General features: G+C 34.8%; 1 protein-coding gene across 1 annotated transcript in view; it reads right to left on the bottom strand.

Annotated features, from left to right (window-relative positions):
• Positions 1-23,368, bottom strand: part of LRP1B (LDL receptor related protein 1B) — a 1,933,392-nt gene that overhangs the window by 614,310 nt on the left and 1,295,714 nt on the right. The window contains exons 29-31 of the mRNA XM_003267617.4: positions 22,236-22,463; positions 13,098-13,272; positions 12,182-12,276 (exon numbers count right to left, since the gene is read on the bottom strand). Of these exons, the coding sequence (XP_003267665.2) occupies positions 12,182-12,276; positions 13,098-13,272; positions 22,236-22,463 (498 nt within the window). The remainder of the gene's footprint in view (positions 1-12,181; positions 12,277-13,097; positions 13,273-22,235; positions 22,464-23,368) is intronic.

The raw sequence follows: 23,368 nt of genomic DNA, 5'->3' as shown, positions 1-23,368 counted from the left end.
TTCAACCCAAATAAGATATCCCAAAGCATATAATAATCAAATTCTGAAAGGTTAAGGACAAAGCAAGGATCCTAAAAGCATCAAAAGATAAGAAGCAAATAACACATAAAGGAGCTCCAATTCACTTGGTGATGGACTTCTCAATGGAAACCACACAGGCCTGGAGAGAGGGGGGTGATGTGTTTAAATTGCTGAAAGAAAAAAGGCTGCTGAGCAAGAATATTGTACCCAGAAAGCTTTACGTCAAACATGAAAGAGAAATACAGTCTTTCCCACACAAACAAAAGCTGAGGGAGGGCCGGGCGCAGTGGCTCACGCCTGTAATCCCAGCACTTTGGGAGGCCGAGGCAGGCGGATCACGAGGTCGGGAGATCGAGACCATCCTGGCTAACACGGTGAAACCCTGTCTCTACTAAAAATACAAAAAATTAGCTGGGCACGGTGGCGGGCGCCTGTAGTCCCAGCTACCCAGGAGGCTGAGGCAGGAGAATGGCATGAACCCGGGAGGCAGAGCTTGCAGTGAGCCGAGATCGCACCACTGCACTCTGGCCTGGGTGAAAGAGCAAGACTCCATCTCAAAAAAAAAAAAAAAAAAAAAAAACTGAGGGAACTCACAATCACTAGACTCATCTTACAAAAAAAATTCTAAAGGGAGTTCTTCAATATGCAAACAAAAATATATATGCTAATGTGCAAAAAGAAAACATTTGAAGGTCTAAAACTCGTTGCTAAAAGTAAGTATAAATACAAATTCATAATACTCTAAAAACAAGTAACAAAATGGCTTACTTATCAAAAATAATATTGAATGTAAATGGATTAAATTCTCCAATTTTTAAAAGACACAAAGCAGCTGAATAATTTTTTTTAATTCAGGCTTTTTTTTAATTTAGACTATATGCTACCTGTACGAAATTCATTTCACCTATAAAAAGACATACATAGGCTGAAAGTGAAGAGATAGAAGAAGATAGCCCATGTAAATAAAAATCAAAAGCAGAACAAAAGTAACTATTCTTATATTAGATAAAACAGACTTTAAGTCAAACTTAAAAAGAGACAAAGAAAGTCAACATATAATAAAAAAGAGGTCAATTCAGTAGTAGGATATAACAATTCTAAACATATATGCATCGAACACCAAGGCACCCAAATATATAAAGCAAACATTAATAAATCTAAAGGGAGAGAGAGACTGTAACACAATAATATGGAGGAATTTAACACCTCACTCTCAGTAATTGACAGATCATTGAGATGGAAAATCAACCAAGAAACAGTGGCGTTAAACTACACTCTAGACCAAATGAATCAAACTGACATTTACAGAGTATTTTGTCCAACAACTACAGAATACACATTCTTCTCATCAGCACATGGAACATTTTCCAGAATAGACTCTATGTGAGGCCACAAAATAAGTGTCAACAAATTCAAAAAAGTCAAAATTGTATCAAGCATCTCTCTGACCACAATGGAATAAAACTAGAATTCAATAATAAGAGAAACTTTAGAAACGATACAAACACATGACAATTAAACAACATGCTCCTGAATAATCAATGGGTCAATGAAGAAATGAAGAAGGAAATTTTAAAAATTTCTTGAAACAAATAAAATTAGAAACATAACAAACCAAAACTATGCTATAAAGCAAAAGCAGGGAAGTTTACAACAGTGAACACCTACATCAAAAAGTTAAAAGGTTTCAAATGAACATCCCAATGATGCACCTCAAGGAACTAGACAAGAATAAACCAATCCCAAAAGTAGGAGAAGAAAAATAATGATAAAGATCAGAACAGAAATAAATACAATTGAGACTAAAAAATAATACTAAAGATAAATGACATAAAAAGCTGTTTTTTAAAAGACAAAATTGACAAACATTTAGCTAGACTAATTAAGGAAAAAAAAGAAAAGACAAAATCAGAAACGAAAAAAGGAGACATAACAGCTGATACCACATAAATACAAATAATCATTAGGGGCTATTATGAACAACTAAACACTAACAAATTGGAAAACCTAGAATAAATTGATAAATTTCTGAACATATACAACCTACAAAGACTGAACCATGAAGAAACAGAAAAAACAAACAGACCAGTAATGAGTAATGAGATTAAATGAGAATAAAAAATACTCCATCAAAAAAAAACCACAGGACATACCTGATGACTTCACTAGTAAATTATACCACTCATTTAAATAAGAACTAATGCCAATTCTACTCAATGTACTTAAAAAACTTGAAATGGAGGGAATACTTCCAAACTCATTCTAAGAGGCCAGCATTTGCCTGATGTTAAAAGCAAAGACATGACAAAAACTAGGAAAACTGTATCCCTAATAAACATAGATGCAAAAATCTTCAGCAAAATACTAGCAAACCAAATTCAACAACATATTGAAAAGATTATTCCCCACAATCAAGTGGGAATTATTCCAGTGATACAAGGATGGTTCAACCTATGCAAATTAATAAATGTGATAAATCACATTAACAGAATGAAGGACAAAAGACATATAATCATTTCCTTAGATGAAAAAGCATTTTAAAAACTCAACATCCCTTTATGATAAAAAAATACTTCTCAGCAAACTGGGTATAGAAGAATCAGACCTCCAAACAATGAAGGCCATGTATAATAAATCCAAAGCTAACTTCGTACTGAGTGGAGAAAAAACGAGAGCTTTTCCTCTAAGTTCTGGAACAAGACAAGGATGCTTCTATTACTACTTATTTTCAACACAGTACTGGCCTTTCTAGCAAACTAGAAAGGAAGAAGCCAAATTATTTTTGTTTTAAGAGGCATGATATTATACTTAGGAAAACCTAAAGTCCCCACCTAAAATCTATTAGAACTGATAAACAAATTCAATAATGTTGTAGGATTTATCACACAATAATCAGTGGCATTTATATAAGCCAGCAGTGAGCAAACTGAAAAAGAGATGAAACTGGAAATCATCATTCTCAGTAAACTATCACAAGGACAAAAAACCAAACACCGCATGTTCTCACTCATAGGTGGGAATTAAACAATGAGAACACATGGACACAGGAAGGGGAACATCACACTCCAGGGACTGTTGTGGGGTGGGGGGATGGGGGAGGGACAGCATTAGGAGATATACCTAATGCTAAATGATGAGTTAATGGGTGCAGCACACCAACATGGCACATGGATACATATGGAACAAACCTGCACATTGTGCACATGTACCCTAAAACTTAATGTATAATAATAACAAAATAAAAAAAAGAAACAATCCCATATGCAATTGCTACAAAAAATATAAAATGCCTAGAAATAAATTTAACCAAAGAAATAAAAGATCTCTACAAAGAAAACAATAAACTACTGATGAAAGAAATTGAAGAACACGCACAAATAAGCGAAGATATTCCATGCTCATGGAGTGGAAGAATTAGAATTGGTAAAATGTCAACACTACCCAAAGCTACCCACAGATTATATACAATCTCTATCAAGAAACCAATGATGTTACAGAGCCACAAAATACCCCAAATAGCCAAAACAATCCTAAACAAATAAATAAATAAAGATGGATGCATCACATTACTTGACTTCAAAACGTACTACAAAGACATAGTAAACAAAACGGCATGGTGCGATATAAAAACAGACATAGAGAACAGTGGAACACACTAGAGAACTCAGAAATAAATCCATACACTTACAGCCACTACATTTTTGACAAAGACACCATGAACATACATTGTAGAAAGGACAATCTCTTCAATGAATACTGCTGAGAAAACTAGATATCTCTATGCAGCAGAATGAGACTAGACTCCTATCTCTTGCCATACACAAAAGTCAAATCAAAATGGATTAAAGCTTGAATCTAAGATGTAAAACTATTAAACTACTGAAAGAAAACATTTGGGGAACACTTCAGGACACGGGTCTGGGCAATGATTCCTTGGCTAAACTTTCAAAAGCACAGGCAACAAAAGCAAGAATAGCAAATGGGATTACATGAAACAAACAGGTTTCTGCACAGCAAAGGAAACAATAAGCAAAGAGAAGAGCAAATCTACAGAATGGAAGAAAATATTTACAAACTATCCATTTGACAAAATATCAATAACCAAAATATATAAGGAACTCAATTCAATAGCAAAATAACTAATAATGTGATTTTAAAATGGGCAAAAGATCTGAGTAGGCATGTCTCAAAAAAAGACACACAATTGGCCAACAGACATATGAAAAAATATTTAACATCACTAACCATCAGGGTAATCACTAACCCTCAAAACTACAATGGGATATCACCTCACCCCAGTTGGAATGGTTATTATCAAAAAGACAAGTAACAGTAGCTAGTGAGGAGGTAAAGAAATAGGAATACTCCTGCATTGTTGGTGGGAAAGTAATTTAATACAGTTGACCTTCAATCAACAATGGTTTGAACTGCATGTGTTCATTTATACGTGATTTTTTTTTCAAACAAGGACAGATTGAAAATATAGGGTATTCTAAGGATGCAAAACCCACATATTTGGAGGGCCAATTTTTGTGTACCCACTCCTGCAGGGTGGACTCCACAATCTGAGTATGTGTGGATTTTGGTATATGTGGGTGGTCCTTGAACCAATCCCCCATGTATACTGAGGGGACTGTATGGCCACTATGGAAAACAGTATGAAGATTCTTTAAAAGACTAAAAATAGAGCTACCATATGATCCACTAATCTCATTGCTGAGTATACATTCAAAAGTAAGAAATGTAGTATATAAAGAGATACCTACACTAGCATGTCTATTGCAACTCTATTTACAATAATCACAAGTGTCTATCACAAGTGTCTAGCTGGATGGATAAACAAAATGAGGTACATATACACAATGGAATAGTATTATCCAGTCATAAAAAAGAATGAAATTCTGTCACTGGCAACATGCATGGAGCATCAGTTCATTATATTAAGAGAAATTGGTGAGGCACAGAAAGACAAATACCACATGTTCTCCCACATATATGGAAGCTAAAAAAGTACATCTCTTGAGGGTAGAGAGTTGACTGGTGGTTACAAGAGGCTGGAGAAGGTACAGAGGAATAGGGGGATGAAGAAAGTTTGGACAATCAGTACAAAAATACAGTTAGAAAAAATAAGATCTAGTGTTTGATAGTAGAGTGACTACGGTTAACAATAATGTATTGTCTAGTTCAAAATAGCTAGAAGAGAAGAAATGTTCCCAGTGTAAAGAAAAGTTGCAGATTTGAGGCAATGGATATCTCAATTTCCTTGATTTAATCTTTACATATTATATGCATGTATCAAAATATCACATGCATTCCACACTATGCATTATCATTACGTATCAGTTAGAAAAAGATTGTCCCAATATAAGTGAGAGGGTGTGTGTGCATGAGTGTGCCCTGTGATGAAATAGTGTCCTTTCCAGGGTTTGTTCCCACCTTGTACTCTGAGCCGTCAGGATAGGCTTGAGTAATCCTGTGACCTTAAAGTGGAATAAATGGGTTAGAGAATGAATGAAAGAATACAAATTATTGTCAAATAAAAGTTTGTAAAGTACACAATAATCACACAAATCCACAACAGTAAATGATGTGGTATGAAAGTACTCAGCAAGCCTGCCACATTTGTTATTGTTTGGTTTTAAACTATGTGGCAGTAGGAGGTGTTCTTTACCATTGTTACTTGGCAAACATGTTTTTCTTGGTTTAGCCCACCACAGCTATGACCACTATCACTCACTGATTCACCAAAAATTGGTTAAAACCTTATGTGTTTTTATTAGTCTTTCTTAAATGTATGTATGCCTCACATTTATTTCAATGCTTAATATTACAAGTGTTTTGGTCTTTATTTAGAAATTTATTAATGTTTTTGTTGCCAGATATATGCTATAGAAACAGCTCTTGTTTATATTAATGAGCCTATGGTGAAATTGTTTCCTTTATATGTCTTTTGGCTTTAAAGCCACAGTTTCCAAGAACATGTTGATGATGTCAAGTAGTGACTTACTGTATATACATATATACACACCCATAATTGGCTTTCTTTCTCTGGTAGAACTCTGACTATTGTGGGTCAGTTTTTCAGAGTCAGCTGGTGAACGAACACATTAGTGTACAAATTTTTTACAAAGGTTATGTTTAATGTATTTTAAAGGGGTTAAAAAATCCCTAAAACAAAGGCTTAATTTTATAAATGAGAATCAAAACCATAAGCATAGCTTATTGTCTACACTAATATGGCTTTACTATTTCACTGTTTTCAATAACATAATATTACTAGCCCAAGAAATTATTGCCCAGGAAAATAAAAGTTGCAGATAATATTGTTTATTTCAAGATCTTCCTGAAAGACTCATCAACTCTTCAGCAAGAAAAGCATCAAACAACATTTTATAACTTAAGGCTCTTCAAGCAACTTCCCCTCAGAATCTTTTTGCTGTTCTAACCAGTCTGCAATTTTTATATAATGATCCTTACTCAATCCTAACCATACCTTCATTTGAAAGACCTACATTAAACCAGACTTTAAAATCTCAATTACAATCGGCTTTTTTTTTTTTTTTTGTTTTTTTTTTCGAGACAGGGTCTCTCACTCCGTCATCAGGCTGGAGTACAGTGGCCCGATCTTGGCTCATTGCAACCTCTGCCTGCTGAGTTCAAGCGATACTCCTGCCTCAGCCTCTCGAGTAGCTAGCACTACAGGCACATGCCATCATTCCCAGCTAATTTTTGTATTTTTAGTAGAGACGGGGTTTCACCATTTTGGCCAGGGTGATCTGGATCTCTTGACCTCATGATCTGCCTGCCTTGGCCTCCCAAAGTGCTGGGATTACAGGCGTGAGCCCCCGCGCCTGGCCATAAATCCAAATTACAATTTCAACTTTGCCCTTTCCTCTCTTAGATACTACTAAGACTTGGCCAGTTAGTGTTCTCTTTCACCACTGTGAAGAAGAAAGTCAGCTATGTCTAAACAACGGGTCGTTTTGGTAACACTTGGAGGAGCCAGAAGCAACAGAGGAAAGAAGATGAAAATAAACTCATGAATTCACTATCCAGAATTGAGCACTACTAACATTTCGTTATACTTAATTTGAATACTTTTATTAAATATAAACTAAATTTAACTCATACTGTTAAAATTACCTTCAATAAAGAAGAAAGTTCTCTTTCAGATGTTATTATTGACTCTTCCCTAAGTCAACAGCTATTATAAAATTGGTGTGTATATTTGCAGTTCACTTTTATCTATAGTTTTTAAATAAGCATATCTGGGAGCAATGTATATTAATATTTTGTGTTTCACTTTGAAATTATACAAATGGTATCATATTATAAGTATGTAAGTAACATTCTGCTAATAACTTTTCTCAATGGTTTTGAAATGTATGTGAAGGAAATGAAAATATGCCACCCCAAAATATACTTCTTTCGTCTATTTTGAGATGACTACTCAGAGGGGTGGAGACACAGGAATAGTTCTGAAAAGCTCTCCTTAGTACGGAAGACTTGCATCTGTTGAGAAAATCTACGTTAGTGAAGTAAAACACAGATGTAAGAGCTTTATCTGAGGCCTTCTTATCTGCATTATCTGGAGATAGGAAAAACTTAACTCACAGGAAAAGGAAACTAAATGTCTGACATTATTACAGGTGAGACATTACTTTCTATACAGTATAAAAACTTCAGTCACGTTGCTCTTTTTATTTTATTTTTATTCATTTATTTATTTTGAGATGAAGTTTCACTCTTGTTCCCCAGGCTGGAGTGCAATGGCACGATCTGGGCTCACTGCAATCTCTGCCTCCCAGGTTCAAACGATTCTCCTGCCTCAGCCTCCCAAGTAACTGGGATTACAGGTGCTCGCCACCACACCTGGCTAATTTTTTGTATTTTTCAGTAGAGATGGGTTTTCACCATGTTGGCAAGGCGGGTCTCAAACTCCTGACCCCAGGTGATCCACCTGCCTCAGCCTCCCAAAGTGCTGGGATTACAGGCGTGAACCACTGCACCTGGCCACATGCCTATTTTTAGAGTTTTATATTTGCAGGACTCCCGTGTCCATGTGCACGTTAATACATTTGAACGCCTTTTTTTTCCTGTTAATCTGCCTAGTGTTAATTTACTTCAGCAGACTTAGACTCAAACCTTCAAAGGGAAAGTTTGAGCTTCCCTACATATATATGTATGTAAGTAGACACACACACATCTGTATGTACATATCATACTTTAGCAATGAAAATGCTGCATTTATTTACTCATTCCTCTTTTAATGAAGATGTAGGCTCTTTTAATTTTTTTAATATTATGATTTAATGTACTTTCTTGAACACATATATAGGAACTCTCTAGAGTATATAAGTATGGAATTGCTAGAACATGAGATATTGCATATGAGCCTTTAATTCTAAAAATAACCACAAAAGTTATATACTATTATCTCCATTGTATAGATATGCAACTGCGCCTTAGAAAAGGTAAGAGACTTGTTTAAAGTCACAGAGTTAATAAGCATCAAAGCAGTGATTCATACTCAGATTTGTTTGGTTCCTCAAATAACATTTTTTTTCCCAACCATGTTGTCCCTGAAACACGACAAAAAGAATGTTTTATGTGTATGTGAAAATTGCTATACATTGTCCCTAATATCTGGATTTCTGAATTTTCTTTTTCTTCTTGTACTTAGACTTTGAACAATTTAATTCACTTAATTTGGATTCGCAAATCCAAATGGTGAATGCTACCAAAGGAGATGTTAGTGATCTACGAACATTGCTCATGGTAGGGAGATCGGAGACAATAGAAGCAGGGGAGACTTCATCTGCTCACTTTCTTCTTGTGGGTATCTAAAACAAGGATTTCTGGGGCAGACACAGATGTGACAGTATATAGCAGGATGGAGAATTGCTGAGGAGCATCCGGATTTTGGAAGTATTTTTTTAAAAAAGTATGCATTTATACATGCACAACACAGCTTTTCATTAAGCATCGGGGAGACTATCAATCTTGGCACCTGCTTAACAGGAATTGCAAGCTAAAGTGGAAAGTTACTGGAAGGTGCTTAAACTTACTTGCCTCTTAGCATGAGCAGCAAAGCAGTACAGAGTTAAATCCCCACATTTGTATAAATATTTGCTTATTTCAGAGGCCCACTTGGTCACATATATTTCCTCTACTACATTTCTACAGAATCTATTCTGTTTATTTTCACTAAACTCACTTAGAGTCTTAATACTACAATCATATGATTTGAGTTCCAGTCTATTGGACCTAATGTACATACTACCACTATTACTGACAGTTACTATTATTAAGGGCCAGATGTTTTGCCTCATAAATTTTTCTCATTCAGTTCTCAGGAGAACTTTATAAAAAAAGACATTTTGTCTTGATTATATGAATAAGGAAACCAAGGACACCAAGCTAACAGTAACTTGCTCAAGGGCACTGAGTTAAATTTACTTAATGGAATCTAAAATAATTTAGGTTCCTGTGCCCCTTAAGGGAAAGGACAGTGTCAAATTTTTATCAACAGGCCTAGTGCAAAATCCGATACTCAACAAAAATCTGTTTATTGAATAAATGAATGTTTGACTCACAGCCATATTCAATGCTGATTTAAGGTATAGTCAGTTATGCTAAAATAGTATGTCTTGTACAAATTAAAACTTTTAAAAAGTGTCATTTTGAAAATCTATTTTTTAAATTTTCACATATAATGACTGACATAAAGTAGACATATGTATTATTGAATGTTCAATCATCATCCTTATGCAGTTAAAAATATCACTTGGTGAGTTCATGTCCTTTGTAGGGACATGGATGAAGCTAGAAACCATCATTCTCAGCAAACTATCACGAGGACAAAAAACCAAACACCGCATGTTCTCACTCATAGGTGGGAATTGAACAATGAGAACACATGGACACAGGAAGAGGAACATCACACACCGGGGCCTGTTGTGGGGTGGGGGAAGGGGGGAGGGCTAGCATTTGGAGATATACCTAATGCTAAATGACGAGTTACTGGGTGCAGCACACCAACATGGCACGTGTATATATATGTAACTAACCTGCACGTTGTGCACATGTACCTGAAAACTTAAAGTAAAATAAAAATATATATATATCACTTGGTGAACAACATCTGAGGGGCCAGCTATAAATTATGAATAGGTAACATGAATACCTCTCTTATAAACTTTTTTTTTTATTATAAGCTGTTAGGCCTTCTATTAAAAAAAATTTTGAGTAGGAAACTAGATATTTAGTATTAGAAAAGATAAAGTTTTCACCATTATAGAAATAAGCATATAAATTAACATTTTGGTATAAACTATGATTACCAAATTACAATGCAAGGACTTGATTTGCTTATGCTATTTCTATCATACTCATTTTTCAATATTACATATTCTGAACAATTCCAGATAAGTACCAAATGAATTGCCTTAGTTCAAATTAAGTCCTTTGTATTGGTCCTAATCTTGTAGAACCCCTTGTTTCTTTTGTTCTATCATCTTCCACACAGAAATATTAGCGTTTCAATTTGCCTTTAATTTCTAATACGACCCTGACTTTCAATTATGTAAAAATCTTAGAACAAACTATCTAGAGAAAATAGCTGTTAACAATATCATTTTATATCAGAGGTTTATTCTATAGACCACATGAAAAGAATTGTTTATTGCAAATCTTAGTGATACTATACCTTTATTGAATAATCACTATGAAAAATGTGCTACTTCAAGTAGCCCTAAATTTCTAAAACTAAGAAAAAATTGACAAGCTTCATGATATATTGATTCTTTTCCCGGATTCAAAAAATATATAGTATTCAATTGAAACAAAATAATGAATTTTCTGTTGTATATTCCATCATTTGCATCTTTATTATAATAATATCAAAATGAGGCTTACTAAATTTTTAAAAGGTATTCTGAAATGACAAATAAGCCCTGTAACAATTTTTGCTTCTCAAAGGTATGAAAGAAAACATGAGGAAAAAGTGATTAAGGTTCAAAACAGTATTATAATATAGATATCTACATGCAAATGGGTAAAATATTATATTCTAAGAGAATTTTTATACTTAATATTTTCAAAGATGTTTCTTGGGAACAAGTCAAGGTTCCCTGTCAGTGCCATCATGTTATAGCTGATGATTTGCAATGGTTGGCAAAGGTGGAATAAGAAACTAAATTAACACACTGCAGAGTGAATAAAGACTGAATACTAACTATCAAAACCCAAAACCTTGTCATTATCAATAATGACACAATAATGATGATCAGGAAAAGACTCAGTAGTTATACTGCCACTGTAGCATTGTATCAGATATTTCACCAGTGAAAATAAGAGATTAATTAATTAAATTAATGTAACTTCGTTATTTAATACATTGCAAAAACTATCATGTTAAAAAAATTAATCTTCCTATTCAGATAAAGAATGTTTCCTCCTTGCCTAATGTGATGGTTAATATTGAGTGTCAACTTGTTTGGATTAAAGGATGCAAAGTATTGTTCCTGGGTGTGTCTGTGAAGCTGTTGCTAAAGGAGATTAACATTTGAGTCAGTGGACTGGGAGAAGCAGACCCATCCTCAATCTGGGTGGGCACCATCTAATCAGCTGCTAGCATAAAAGCAGGCAGAGAAAGAGCAGACTTGGTGCGTCTTCTGGCCTCCATCTTTATCCCATGCTGGATACTTCCTGCCATCGAACGTCACACTTCAAGTTCTTCAGCTTTTAGACTCTTGGACTTACACCAGTGATTTGCAAGGGGTTCTCAGGCCTTTGGCTACAGACTGAAGTTTGCACTGTCAGCTTTCCTACTTTGGAGGTTTTAGGATTCGGACTAATTTGCAGGCTCCTCAATTTGCAGATGGCCTATTGTGGGACTTCACCTTGTGATCCTGTGAGTCAGTTCTCCTAATAACCCCCATTTTGTATGTTCATTTGTCCTATTAGTTCTGTCCCTTTAGAGAACCTTGACTAATAAACCTAATAGAAACCCAATGGATTCAATGAAATTGGTCAATTCCTCAATTTACTTATTTTACTAATCTTTAACATTTTCTTTCAGGATCTAGATCAAAGGTATATTGTACAAGGACAGGTTTGTCACATTGAAAACTTGGTGACTATTAAAAAAAATACTTACCAACTGGCTCCTTCTGATTCTGAAACAGAATCTTGCTATTGCTGCCATCCATATTTGCCATGTTAATTGTGTTTCCATCGGTCCAGTAGAGTTTTCTTAATTCAAAAGAGATATGGATTGAAAATATTAGATGTAGACCCACTCACTGAGAAGAAATATACACTAAAAAACAAAGTAAACATCAAAATATATTCTTGACTCAGGATTCTCTTCAGAAAAATCCAAAATTATCCAGCCATTTGCGAACAATAACCTACATATTTGCCTGAGAAGAAAGCACCACTCTTGCTTTTTCCTGTTAGTGAAGAAAAAATATCTCACTTCCTTTTTCCTCGTACATACAAGACTGAATATTTAGCTAAGACTACAGTAAATTATTTTCTTTGTTAAGTAATTCATCAAGATTGATTCCTCTTGGCTGTGAAGAAATCAGATGCCATAGAGGGTAACAAACTCATTTCTTCCATTGCTGTTGAAAGCACTAGAGAGAAAAGTATCTCTTTTAGCTCCCTTAAGGGTACAAGGTGACTATCCAAAAGACTGAAGAATCTGATCTACCTAGCAGTGACCATGATACCAACATGTAGTACGTGCATTTTTAACCACTGGCTTTCAAAATGAAAGCAACCGCTTTCTCCTACATCTCTTTTTATTCAGAACTGTCATTTCTTAGAAACATAAATTAATGAGATCTTACCTATGTCACAGATATATATGTTGGTGTAGGATATATATAATCTCCAGATAATAAAACTCTAACCAGGGATCTCTTTTACAGTTTCCATATTTACATTTTTTTACTCTTATGGCTGTTATATATATATATCCTCTGAATTAAGCAATGTTTTTATATAAAATCAGAGCAAAAGTCTATGAAATTTTGGAAAAACTTAAAAAAAAAATAATCATACTTTACCCCCTGACTGGGTGAGCTGCAAGACACTGTGGCTTATCAATTCCATGGATAATTGAGGTTTTCAAAGAGCCATCTAGCCTTGCCACATTAATTTGCGTTTCATCAAATTCTGAGCTAATCCAGTATAAATTACGTGACACCCAATCCACTGCTAGCCCTCTGATACTCTGAATATCTATAAAACAGGAAAGAGAACATTTAAAAGTGAATGAGGTTTTTCATTGTATTGGCTCTCCAAGTAGTTATTTTCTATCTAAGGGAAAATTTAATTTATACTTTAATTTGTTAGCTAAAATCACACAAGATTGTAATCTCATTCCCTTATCAGCCCTTCTTAAGGCATGAATAATCATTAATGTCTTACTGCTGAGCTATTTGAAAACCTGAAGCGACATTTAGCATTGAAATTACACTAATAGTCAATGATTCACTAGTAAACACTTAGGAGCAAACACAGGCAGCAGTCTTATGAGCCAAGGTGACCAAAATTCAAATTAGAGTAATAGCTTCTCCAGTTGATAGCACATCTTTCTAGTTAGGAGAAAGTACTTATGGGCCATCAACAAATGGGCTATTTTATGTTTTAAGTGCCAATTTGTTACTAAAATGAAATAAAACAATTCAACTTTCCTCAAAGAATCACCAGAGTTGAACATCTTTCAAAATAGATAATTAAGAGGAATTGACTGAGAAGAGAAAATCCACTAAAATCATTTTAAGATCCCTTCAACGTGGATTCTGCAGAAAATTCTGAAATCAAATTAAGTTTGGATTTGTTACAGCCAATATAAATATTTTGGTTGTTATTCATTTATTACTGAATTGGACATCTTTTAAAACAATTATGGAATTTAGACTTAAATATAATTGCACATTGCAACTTCCACTTAAAAATTGTACCTTTTCAAGAAAAAAAAAATGAGGTGTTATAAAGGATAAATGCAGAAAATCTTTTAAGAAATATTAACATATAAAGGAGGCCAGTTTAGTGCCCAATTTATAGCATTTGATTATCTTGATTTTGGTTTTTAGAAAATTTTAATATTTTCTAGCATTCTGTACTTACAGAGTTCTCTAGACCACTAGTTCTCAAACTTACAAGACACCTGGAGACTGTTAAAATAAAGATTCTAATTCAGTAGTTCTGGGGAGAGGCCCAAGATTCTGTTATTGCTCAAGGTTGGTGATTCCAGTCAAAACTTCTGAGCAGCTGCTACCTAGCTCTAGTCGAATTGCTTTCTTTTTATTCTTTTCAAAAGAAGGCGAATTGCTTCCCTTTTTATTCTTTTCAAAAGAAGCCACAAAGCTAGATTTTTTAATGTGAAAGTGGAAACTCCAGATCTATAAAGTATGCCAACTAGTTCAAAATGTAAGACAGCAAAACAAGATGTGGGGGCCTGGCAGTTCTGAGTCAGCCGTAAAGTGCAGTATTTGAATGGTAGGCTTCCAGCTTACATTTCCGTGCCAGAATCTCAACTGAGCCTACCTTGCTGCTAAAAAATCCTTTTAGTATTTCTAAGTAACTAATAATCACAGTTGCCTTAGAAGATACTACTCGTGTTTCCGGTTCTCTTCAAATCAAGAACCCTCTCACTCTGCAAATTACTTTTCATGATTAATTTAAGTTGGTGAATTTCAAATGTAAACTTGTTTCTCAATCTTAAACTTCACATTTCTTCTTACTTTTAGTTATCCTCAACCAATTTCATCTTTGTTTTTTTTTTAGACAAAAGTAATATACCACCTCCTTAAAATTAAACCTGCCACATCTTATACATATTTATTTCCCTCACTCAGAATCTTTATTCCTTCTTCCCTTTCATTCTCTGGAGTTAATTGGTTGCTGAGAGGCTGTACTGATGTAATAAGAATATTTGGGTTGATGTTCAGGTTGAGTGCCTATTTTTGTCATTGATCAAGTCACTTAAATGTCTTTTAGTCTCTTTTCTTACCTGTGAAATGGGCTATAGATAACACATAGGATTGTTATGAATATTATAATACATTAGATAATGCGTATTTATGCAGCCTAATGTAGGGCTGAAGAATATTTTGCCAATCTAAGAACTTAGTCCTTTCTGCATTTTACCTTGGATTTCTTGGTATTGGCAAACATAATAAGTTTCTATTTAACCTAAAATAAATGTTCTCCACAGTTGTTGTTGTTGTGTTGTTTTTTTTTTTTTTTTTTTTTTTTTGTGGTTGGGGGTGAGGAGTAAGCATTGCTTTGTCTTTGCTGCTCAAAATCCTTTTATTCATTTCTGATAGACTCTTAATAATATGGCCTGGAGAATATATTCCACTCTTAAATTGTAAAGCACAGCCAAATGAAAGCTATAAATATCTATTTAGTCTTTGTCAATTCTATAGTTCATGCTCTCTCAAATCTCTTTCTAGCTTTAATATTACAATAGTATCCAGCATTTCCTCTTCTAAGCAATTGATTTATTTGCTGCCAGGTTATTTTTTCTGACTACAGAGCTTTGAATCATGACCTTCCCTTGCCCCAAGGTATTCAATAGCTTCTAGCCACCCAGAATGTGATGTCTAAATTTCTTAGCCTGCTTTTCCATGTAGTGTGACTATAGCTACAGTACTTTCCCAGCCTTATTTCTCACTATTTTTAACCAAATACTTTACACGTTAACCACATTAATATGTTTTCAGATTTCCAGATATTACCTGATCTTTCCACACTATAGGGAAACTATTTAGATTTCATAACCAACCCCCATCTCCACTTGCCTGAATTTTATTCATAATAGGCTAGCTGACCAACAACATCATCCCTTCAACCACAAAAACCTAATCATGTCTCTTGTGTATCCCAGCTGGAAAGAGTTTCTCCATCTGCCTAACTCAATTGAACTGTACCTGGTCGTTCTCTTTTTACCTAATGTAGTCATTACTTTGCTGATATATAACTACTTTCACACATGTGTTTTGAGGGCAGGCTCCTTGCTAATTTGTCTTTTTGGCCCCTTTCCCCAGTTGTATACAACATTGCCTTTAACGTAAATATTTTTAATGAATTCATGAACTATACAATCTAAAATTTTAAGAGTATGTGAACTGAGCTAAAAAAGTCAAATATGTCTATGTTGAGGAGTATGTATTTAAATACATACTCAAGCAATCTTAATTCTTTTTTTTTTTTTTTTTTTTTTTTTGAGACGGAGTTTCGCTCTTGTTGCCCAGGCTGGAGTGCAATGTCAAGATCTTGCCTCACCACCACCTCTGCCCCCTGAGTTCAAGCAATTCTCCTGCCTCAGCCTCCAGAGTAGGTGGGATTACAGGCATGTGCCACCACGCCCAGCTAATTTTTTTGTATTTTTAGTAGAGATGGGGTTTCTCCATGTTGACCACGCTGGTCTCAAAGTCTGGACCTCAGGTGATCCACCCACCTAGGCCTCCCAAAGTGCTGGGCTTACAGGCGTGAGCCTAATTAGGCGCCCAGCCTAATTCTAATTTTTTATGCTTAACATTTTTCTCCCACCAGATTGAAATTTCTAATTATCATCTTTATGTCTAAAAGAACACTCTTGTTTTTGGCTATCAATCACTAATTCCCACATCTGGTTGTTGCAGAGTGCTCCGGTAAACTCATCATAAGCATATGGGGGAGGGAATAAAAATCATTATATATTTAATAATATTTATCTCTTTTTGATAAAATATTGAAATAATAAATTCTAGGTCTTAACTTTTGTTTTTAAGTAAATCAGAACAAGATCTCTGAGTAAGTTTTTCAAGAAGTTTAATTTTCCAGTTCTGGGGTCTCTCATTTCTTGAACTAAGACTAATCATGAAGTATATTCTGAAAAGCTCTTTGTTGCCACAAAACTGATGCATTAAAAATTGTAATTTTCAAATGCATTGTCACCATCATAAGACAGGCAGGAAAACCTCAACATGCTAACACACACTCACACATTAGCTAAAACTATCAAGGAAGACAAAATGGGATTATAGAAGTGGGTGCAATTATAGAGACAAATACTTGTGCTGAGAATTGAGACCTTCATGGAGTATGAATTGCTCAATGTAAGACGGTTCAATCCTTAAACTTAAAAAGAATGGGTGAGCTAAATAAGAATGATCTTCTGGGTATAGACACACCCTAGTGAAAGATGAGTGGGAGAAAAAAAGATACCTGCTTATAAAGGAGAACAATTAAAAAATAAAAACAAAACTTTTTTTTTTCTGTCCTTTCTCTGGCAAAAAAAAAAAAAAAAAAAACCCAAACACACAAACACCTGAATTCCTAAGAACAGGTCTCTACTGTACTACTAGAAACTACTAGCTTATATATAAGCAATCCACTGTGATAGTAAAGATTACTAGCCATAAGAAATCCACTAGTGATTTCTGGGTCAGCTATTATTTTAGCAAATGAGTCTTCATTGAGAACCTACTATTTGCCATAACTGTAAAACCAAAGAATGGGAAAAATAAAATTAAACTGATTCCTGGTTTATAGTGTCTACTTTTCTCTCCATCAATAAAAAATCCAAGTCTTCTGTGAAAGAAAAAATTTATTCAACCCAAGACTCACACTTCCCATTAGGTTCATCCTCATAACAGAACAAAAAAAAAAAAATTAAAACACACACAAAGAAATGAGATATAAGAGAACAGTTAAAAGAAAAATAAACAAAAGTTCCAATCCTCCAAAATCTTCATATTCATAAATTATAATATGTAGGATAAAGACAAGGTGGAATATGTTAATGGAATAAATGATGCTTTGAATAATAATAAGTACAATGATTCCTTTTAAAAGATTCTCTTGGAAGCATGAGAACCAAAAATAACTTGTGATATTAAAATATATAATATAAAACATTTTTGAATGTGTAAAATAGCAGTTTAGGCACAGTTCAACTAGTGAACTACAAAACAAATGGAAAGAAGTTAACAGAGTTAGCACAGAGAAACAAAGAAATTAAGCGAGTTGGAAGGCAGAATGAATAGTCCAACACATTTATTAGAGTCCAACACATAAATTAGAGTTTACAAATTATAGAGTACAAAGACTGAGTTAGAGAAAACAGAGGATTTTTGAGGATTTCTTTCCCCTGGATTGATGAAAGACAGGACCCCATGGAAGATACAACAACTCTAGGTAGCAAAATATAGATATTATAATGGGGAAAAAGGAAAGATGTTATAAGTAGCTAGAGAGCAAAGAGACATCACCAAAAGAAGAATGACAATTAGAAAAACAAGCGGATTCTCAATAGCAATAGGGGAAGTCAAAAGATAGTGGGATACTATCTACAAAGGAATGATAGAAAATAGCTCTCAACTTGGAGTTTTGTGCTGAAGAAAATTATTTTGAAACTATTTGCTCCAAGCTACTTACAGCAAATAGCTCACGTGGGCAATGTATACATTAAGAACAGCTTGGTGTTTCAGGACACGTAGAATGAAAAGGCTGGCAAACTATTTCTACATCCCCTCATGAAAGCCTGAACCAAGGAGCTAGTGTTTGTCTCAGAAAATTAGCTGGGCGTGGTGGCGGGTGCCTGTAATCCCAGCTACTCAGGAGGCTGAGGAAGGAAAATCACTTGAACCCAGGAGGAGGAGTTTGCAGTGAGCCCAGATCGTGCCACTACACTCCAGCCTGGGCAACAAGAGCAAAACTACTTCTGAAAAAAAAAAAAAAGAAAGAAAGAAAAAAAAAGAAAGAAAATAGCCAACTTGAGAAGAAAATAATGGGAGATGATAGGCCCAGTGAATTTATTTGGGGCCCAATTTTTGAAGCTGACCCCACATTAGATTTAGACTAAGGAAGATAAGAAAATAAAGTATCTCAAGAAAATGCCCAGTAGAGAGAAGACAGCTAAGTGAGAAAATACAGAGACCCACAGTGCAAGAAGTAAGAGAAAGGTTTCCACAGAGTCATTCATGGAATCTCTGAAAGATGAAAGGATAAAATAAAGTACAATTACTGGTGGAATTTGAGATCCTTTGATGAGTTCGGAAGCTAAACTGTCAAAAGTTTATCTCAAGTTTTTCTGCTAATGGAAAGAGATATCCATCTGTAACAAAGTTTCATTCTGGAAAAAATTGAAAGGCAACATTATTCAGCCAGTGTGGTAAGTCAGAAATGGAATCATCCTTGACAATGCCTATTCCTCAAACTTTATGTCCAATTGATTGTTAAGTTCCTTTATGTTCTTACTCTTTGATATCTCTATAATTTGTCCATGTTCCTCCATCTGTGTTTTCCCCAGCCTAGTCCAGGCTGCTGGTATCTCTTACTAGAGCCACTGTAACAGCCAACTAATCTGTCTCTCAGAGTTTACTGCTCATCTACTCCCAACCCATAGAGCTCTCTACTAAACACAGTAGCTAAAGTGGCCTCTTCCAAAGGCAAAGCTCATCATGCAGTCACACCCTCCCTGAAGCACTTCCTTAATTCCCATTGTTTTCAGAATTAACATAAACATTAAAAACTTGTCTTATAAAGGTTGACATAATTTGGTGTCTATTTCGTTAGATCTTTCAGCTTGTACAGATACATCTCTCTCATTCTGTGCTCCATACCATTCAGTCTGTCTTGGCTCTCCTTAAGTTTCTTACTACATAGAAAATGTTCAGGCCAGGCAGAGTGGCTCATGCCTGTAATCCCAGCACTTTGGGAGACAGAGGGGGGTGGATCATGCAGTCAGGAGTTTGAGACCAGCCTGGCCAACATGGTGAAACCCCGTCTCTACTAAAAATATAAAAATTAGCCAGGCATGGTGGTGGGCACCTATAATCCCAGCTACTCAGGAGGCTGAGGCAGGAGAATAGCTTGAACCCTGGAGGCAGAGTTTGCAGTGAGCCAAGATAGCACCACTGCACTCCAGCCTGGGACAGAGCGAGACTCCATCTCAAAAAAAAAAAAATGTTCCAATATTTTTCTAAATGACTGAATCTGTAATTATTGCTCCTAATGAGTATATATGTTAACTATTAGTGAGAAAACATTTTTGCTCAAATTTTGGTTGATAATTGTGAATAGTCTGCTAAACTGAAGTTAAGTCTTGATGATTTCCTCAAAGATAAACTCACCAAATTACTACTAGATACCAGTTCAAAATTAAAGACAGAAAATTGTCTTTTTTTTTTTTTAAGATACAACATCTTTTGCTCTTTATAATTCACAGAGCCTTATGGGTAATATTAAATATTTATAATAAAGTACTTGAACATTTTTCTGTCAGACTTTGGTGAATTTCTTGAGGAAAGACCACCTAACTGATTGTCAACCTTGGGAGACACCTAATGTCCTTTACTTGGTCTTTGAAGGAATTTAATGACATTTCATCAGTCATTGTTGTTCTTTTTAATCCAGTCTAACAATGCTTATCCAACCACATTTGCCCCTGCCCTTGTAAAAAATTCTGAACAAAGAGGAAATCTTTGCATTCACTTTTCTATAAAGATTCTTGTTTTTCAGCAAGTTCGAAATAAATATTTGAACAAGCTTATAGCCAAACCATTCAATAAATATTTTTAACAGTGCTAACCTGAGATCAGAAAAGACCTAGCTTAAATACAACTGTATTTCAGTGGTCAAAGACTCTCAGATCTATTAATGGTACTCAAGCTAGCCTTCTAGTATTGAAAAGGATCGTGAATAAAATCTGCACTTCCTATTGCCTTCATTATGACATTTACCATTGCTCAAATATGTCTGACTTTAAATTTTCAATAGACTTGAAAGCATAGGTGTTTGATGCATCTATATGGATTACTGATTACTCTTTTCTCCATTCCCCTCCACATCCTTCTACCAAATTTAGGTTGAAGAGAAACTGTCTTTGGATATTTAGTCGTGGCAAACATTAAGTGCTCAATAAAGGCACATTCAATAAAATAATAACTGACCCAGAAATCATAATATGCCAAACTTTAAGCTAATATTAGGATAAATTCAATGCTAAAAATTTAGAACTCAACAATGACATGTACATATATGTCTCACTTCATATATGTTCTCTATGTTGGGACAAGTGACTCCTATTTTTGTAATGGTTAGTTGAACAACATTCTCTTAGAACCTATAATTCAACCTGCTGGGTCAGGAAATAGGAACAGTTTTCCTGTTTTATATGTTTAGTCTAGGTCTATAAAAATATGTGCAAGAAGTTGTTTATAAGCTTAAGTAAGGGAGGGAGGCCGGGCATGGTGGCTCACACCTGTAATCCTAGCACTTTGGGAGGCCAAGGCGGGTGGATCGCGAGGTCAGGAGTTCAAGACTAGACTGGCCAAGATGCTAAAACCCTGTATCTACTAAAAAAAAAAAAAAAAAATTAACCAGGTGTGGTGGCGGGTGCCTGTAATCCCAGCTACTTGGGAGGCTGAGGCAGAGAATTGCTTGAACCTGGGAGGTAGAGGTTGCAGTGAGCTGAGATCGTGCCACTGCACTGCAGCCTGGGTGACAGAGGGAGACTCCGTCTCAAAAAAAAAAAAAAGAGGGAAGCCAGTCCTTCCTAATATCCTGTATTTTCTCTATGCAAATGTAACTATTCCTCCATCAGCAAAAAAGACACTTTAAGTCTGTTTATTTAGACATGTAAATTTTTTTTATATTTTTTTGGAGGGATGGAGTTTTGCTCTTCTTGCCCATGCTGGAGCGCAATGGCGTGATCTTGGTTCGCTGCAACCTCCGCCGCCCGGGTTCAAGTGATTCTCCTGCCTCAGCCTCCCAAGTAGGTGGTTGCATGTGTGCACCACCACGTTCGGCTAATTTTGTATTTTTAGTAGAGACAGGGTTTCACCATGTTGGTTCAGGCCGGTATTGAACTCCTAACCTTGAGTGATCCACCCACCTCGGCCTCCCAAAGTGCTGGGATTACAGCTGTGAGCCACCATGCCCAGCCGAGAAATCTAAATTTTAAGGTGATCTGTCCTGAAGTTTTTCTTCACGTGAATGTAAATTTCTAATTATTAGTCTGCTCTGTGCCATGTAATTATAACATTCTACGATAGTAAGGATGTAGCATATTATTAAATCTCTAACCAATTCTAACTTTCAATTAACAGCATAAAGTTGAATAATAGAGAAAGAATATAAAAGATTTGTGATTATTACAAATTGAATAACAAACATTTTTAAAGTTGTAACATGTGCAAATCTTTTACCTCTTGAAATAACAGTTTCTAACCCAGTTCCATTAATAAAAGCTCGTTTAATGGTTTGTGTTTTAATATCTGTCCAATATAAACGTTCCTCAGATGCATCGAAGTCTATCACAGTAACATCATCAATATCAGGGACTGTGAATGCCGTGATAAAGTTAAAATATGGATTGTCAATATCCACTCCTCTGATTTCAGAACGTCTTGCGTAAAGAAGAAATTTTTTCATTTCTAAAAAAGAAATAGAAATTGTTTTTCTCTTATGAAGTTGGCAAGCTTGAAAGAGTCTAGAAATTCTAAAATATTACTTGATTTAATACATTTTAACTCCCGAAAATCATAATCAATATTTGATCGAAACAATGCAGTAACAATTTATCTATGTTAAATTAAGGTATTTAATAGAAACAAATGTAAAATGAGTCAGAAGCCTTACATCATCATTTTTCTTTAGCTAGAAACACCTAAACATTCTCAGTACTCAATTCTCAGTGACCTTAGAATTTCAAAGTTGCTAAACTACATAAACTGCAAGTGTCAAATACCGTATTTGTACTTTGTACATAATTACTACAATATTGTATTGCATTACAAGATTTTAAGGAAATCTAAGAACATTTTTTCTATACTGTCTTTGAATAAGATAAAATTAAATACTCTATTAGAAATCTTGTAAAAAAATTAGGGTTCAAATAACTTAAAGTGTGCTTTTAGCGTAAGTTTTTGTAAATCTGTAGTAACTAACATTGTGAGGCATTATATCACTTTTACTTCCATAGGTGCCTTCCTTGCACTACATTTGTAAAATATCAGAGCAAATAGAAATAGTAGTTACGGATATTCTGTTTTTTTGTTGTTGTCTTTCAGGTTATTGGTGTTGAGATATGTTATTATGGTGTAAATTAAAGCTACATGTACCTAAATTCCTGACTTTTAAATTTTGGTGAGTATTTTTTTTCTGCCCTTAAAATTAAGTAATATTTTGCAAATAAATAAAATTATTAATATAGAAAGCAAAAATTTTTATTCACAAAATTTATCTTTTTTAGTTCAAATGCATTGTTTAAATGTGTGGAGTTGTTTTACAAATCTTTCCAAGTTATATATTTTACTTCACTTTTTCCCCTTTCAAGTTG

Source organism: Nomascus leucogenys, chromosome 20 (assembly GCF_006542625.1).
Source record: "Nomascus leucogenys isolate Asia chromosome 20, Asia_NLE_v1, whole genome shotgun sequence".
In the NCBI taxonomy this organism is placed as follows: Eukaryota; Metazoa; Chordata; class Mammalia; order Primates; family Hylobatidae; genus Nomascus; species Nomascus leucogenys.
Note: the sequence above shows the minus strand (reverse complement) of the source record. Positions and strands in the feature narration are given on the sequence as shown.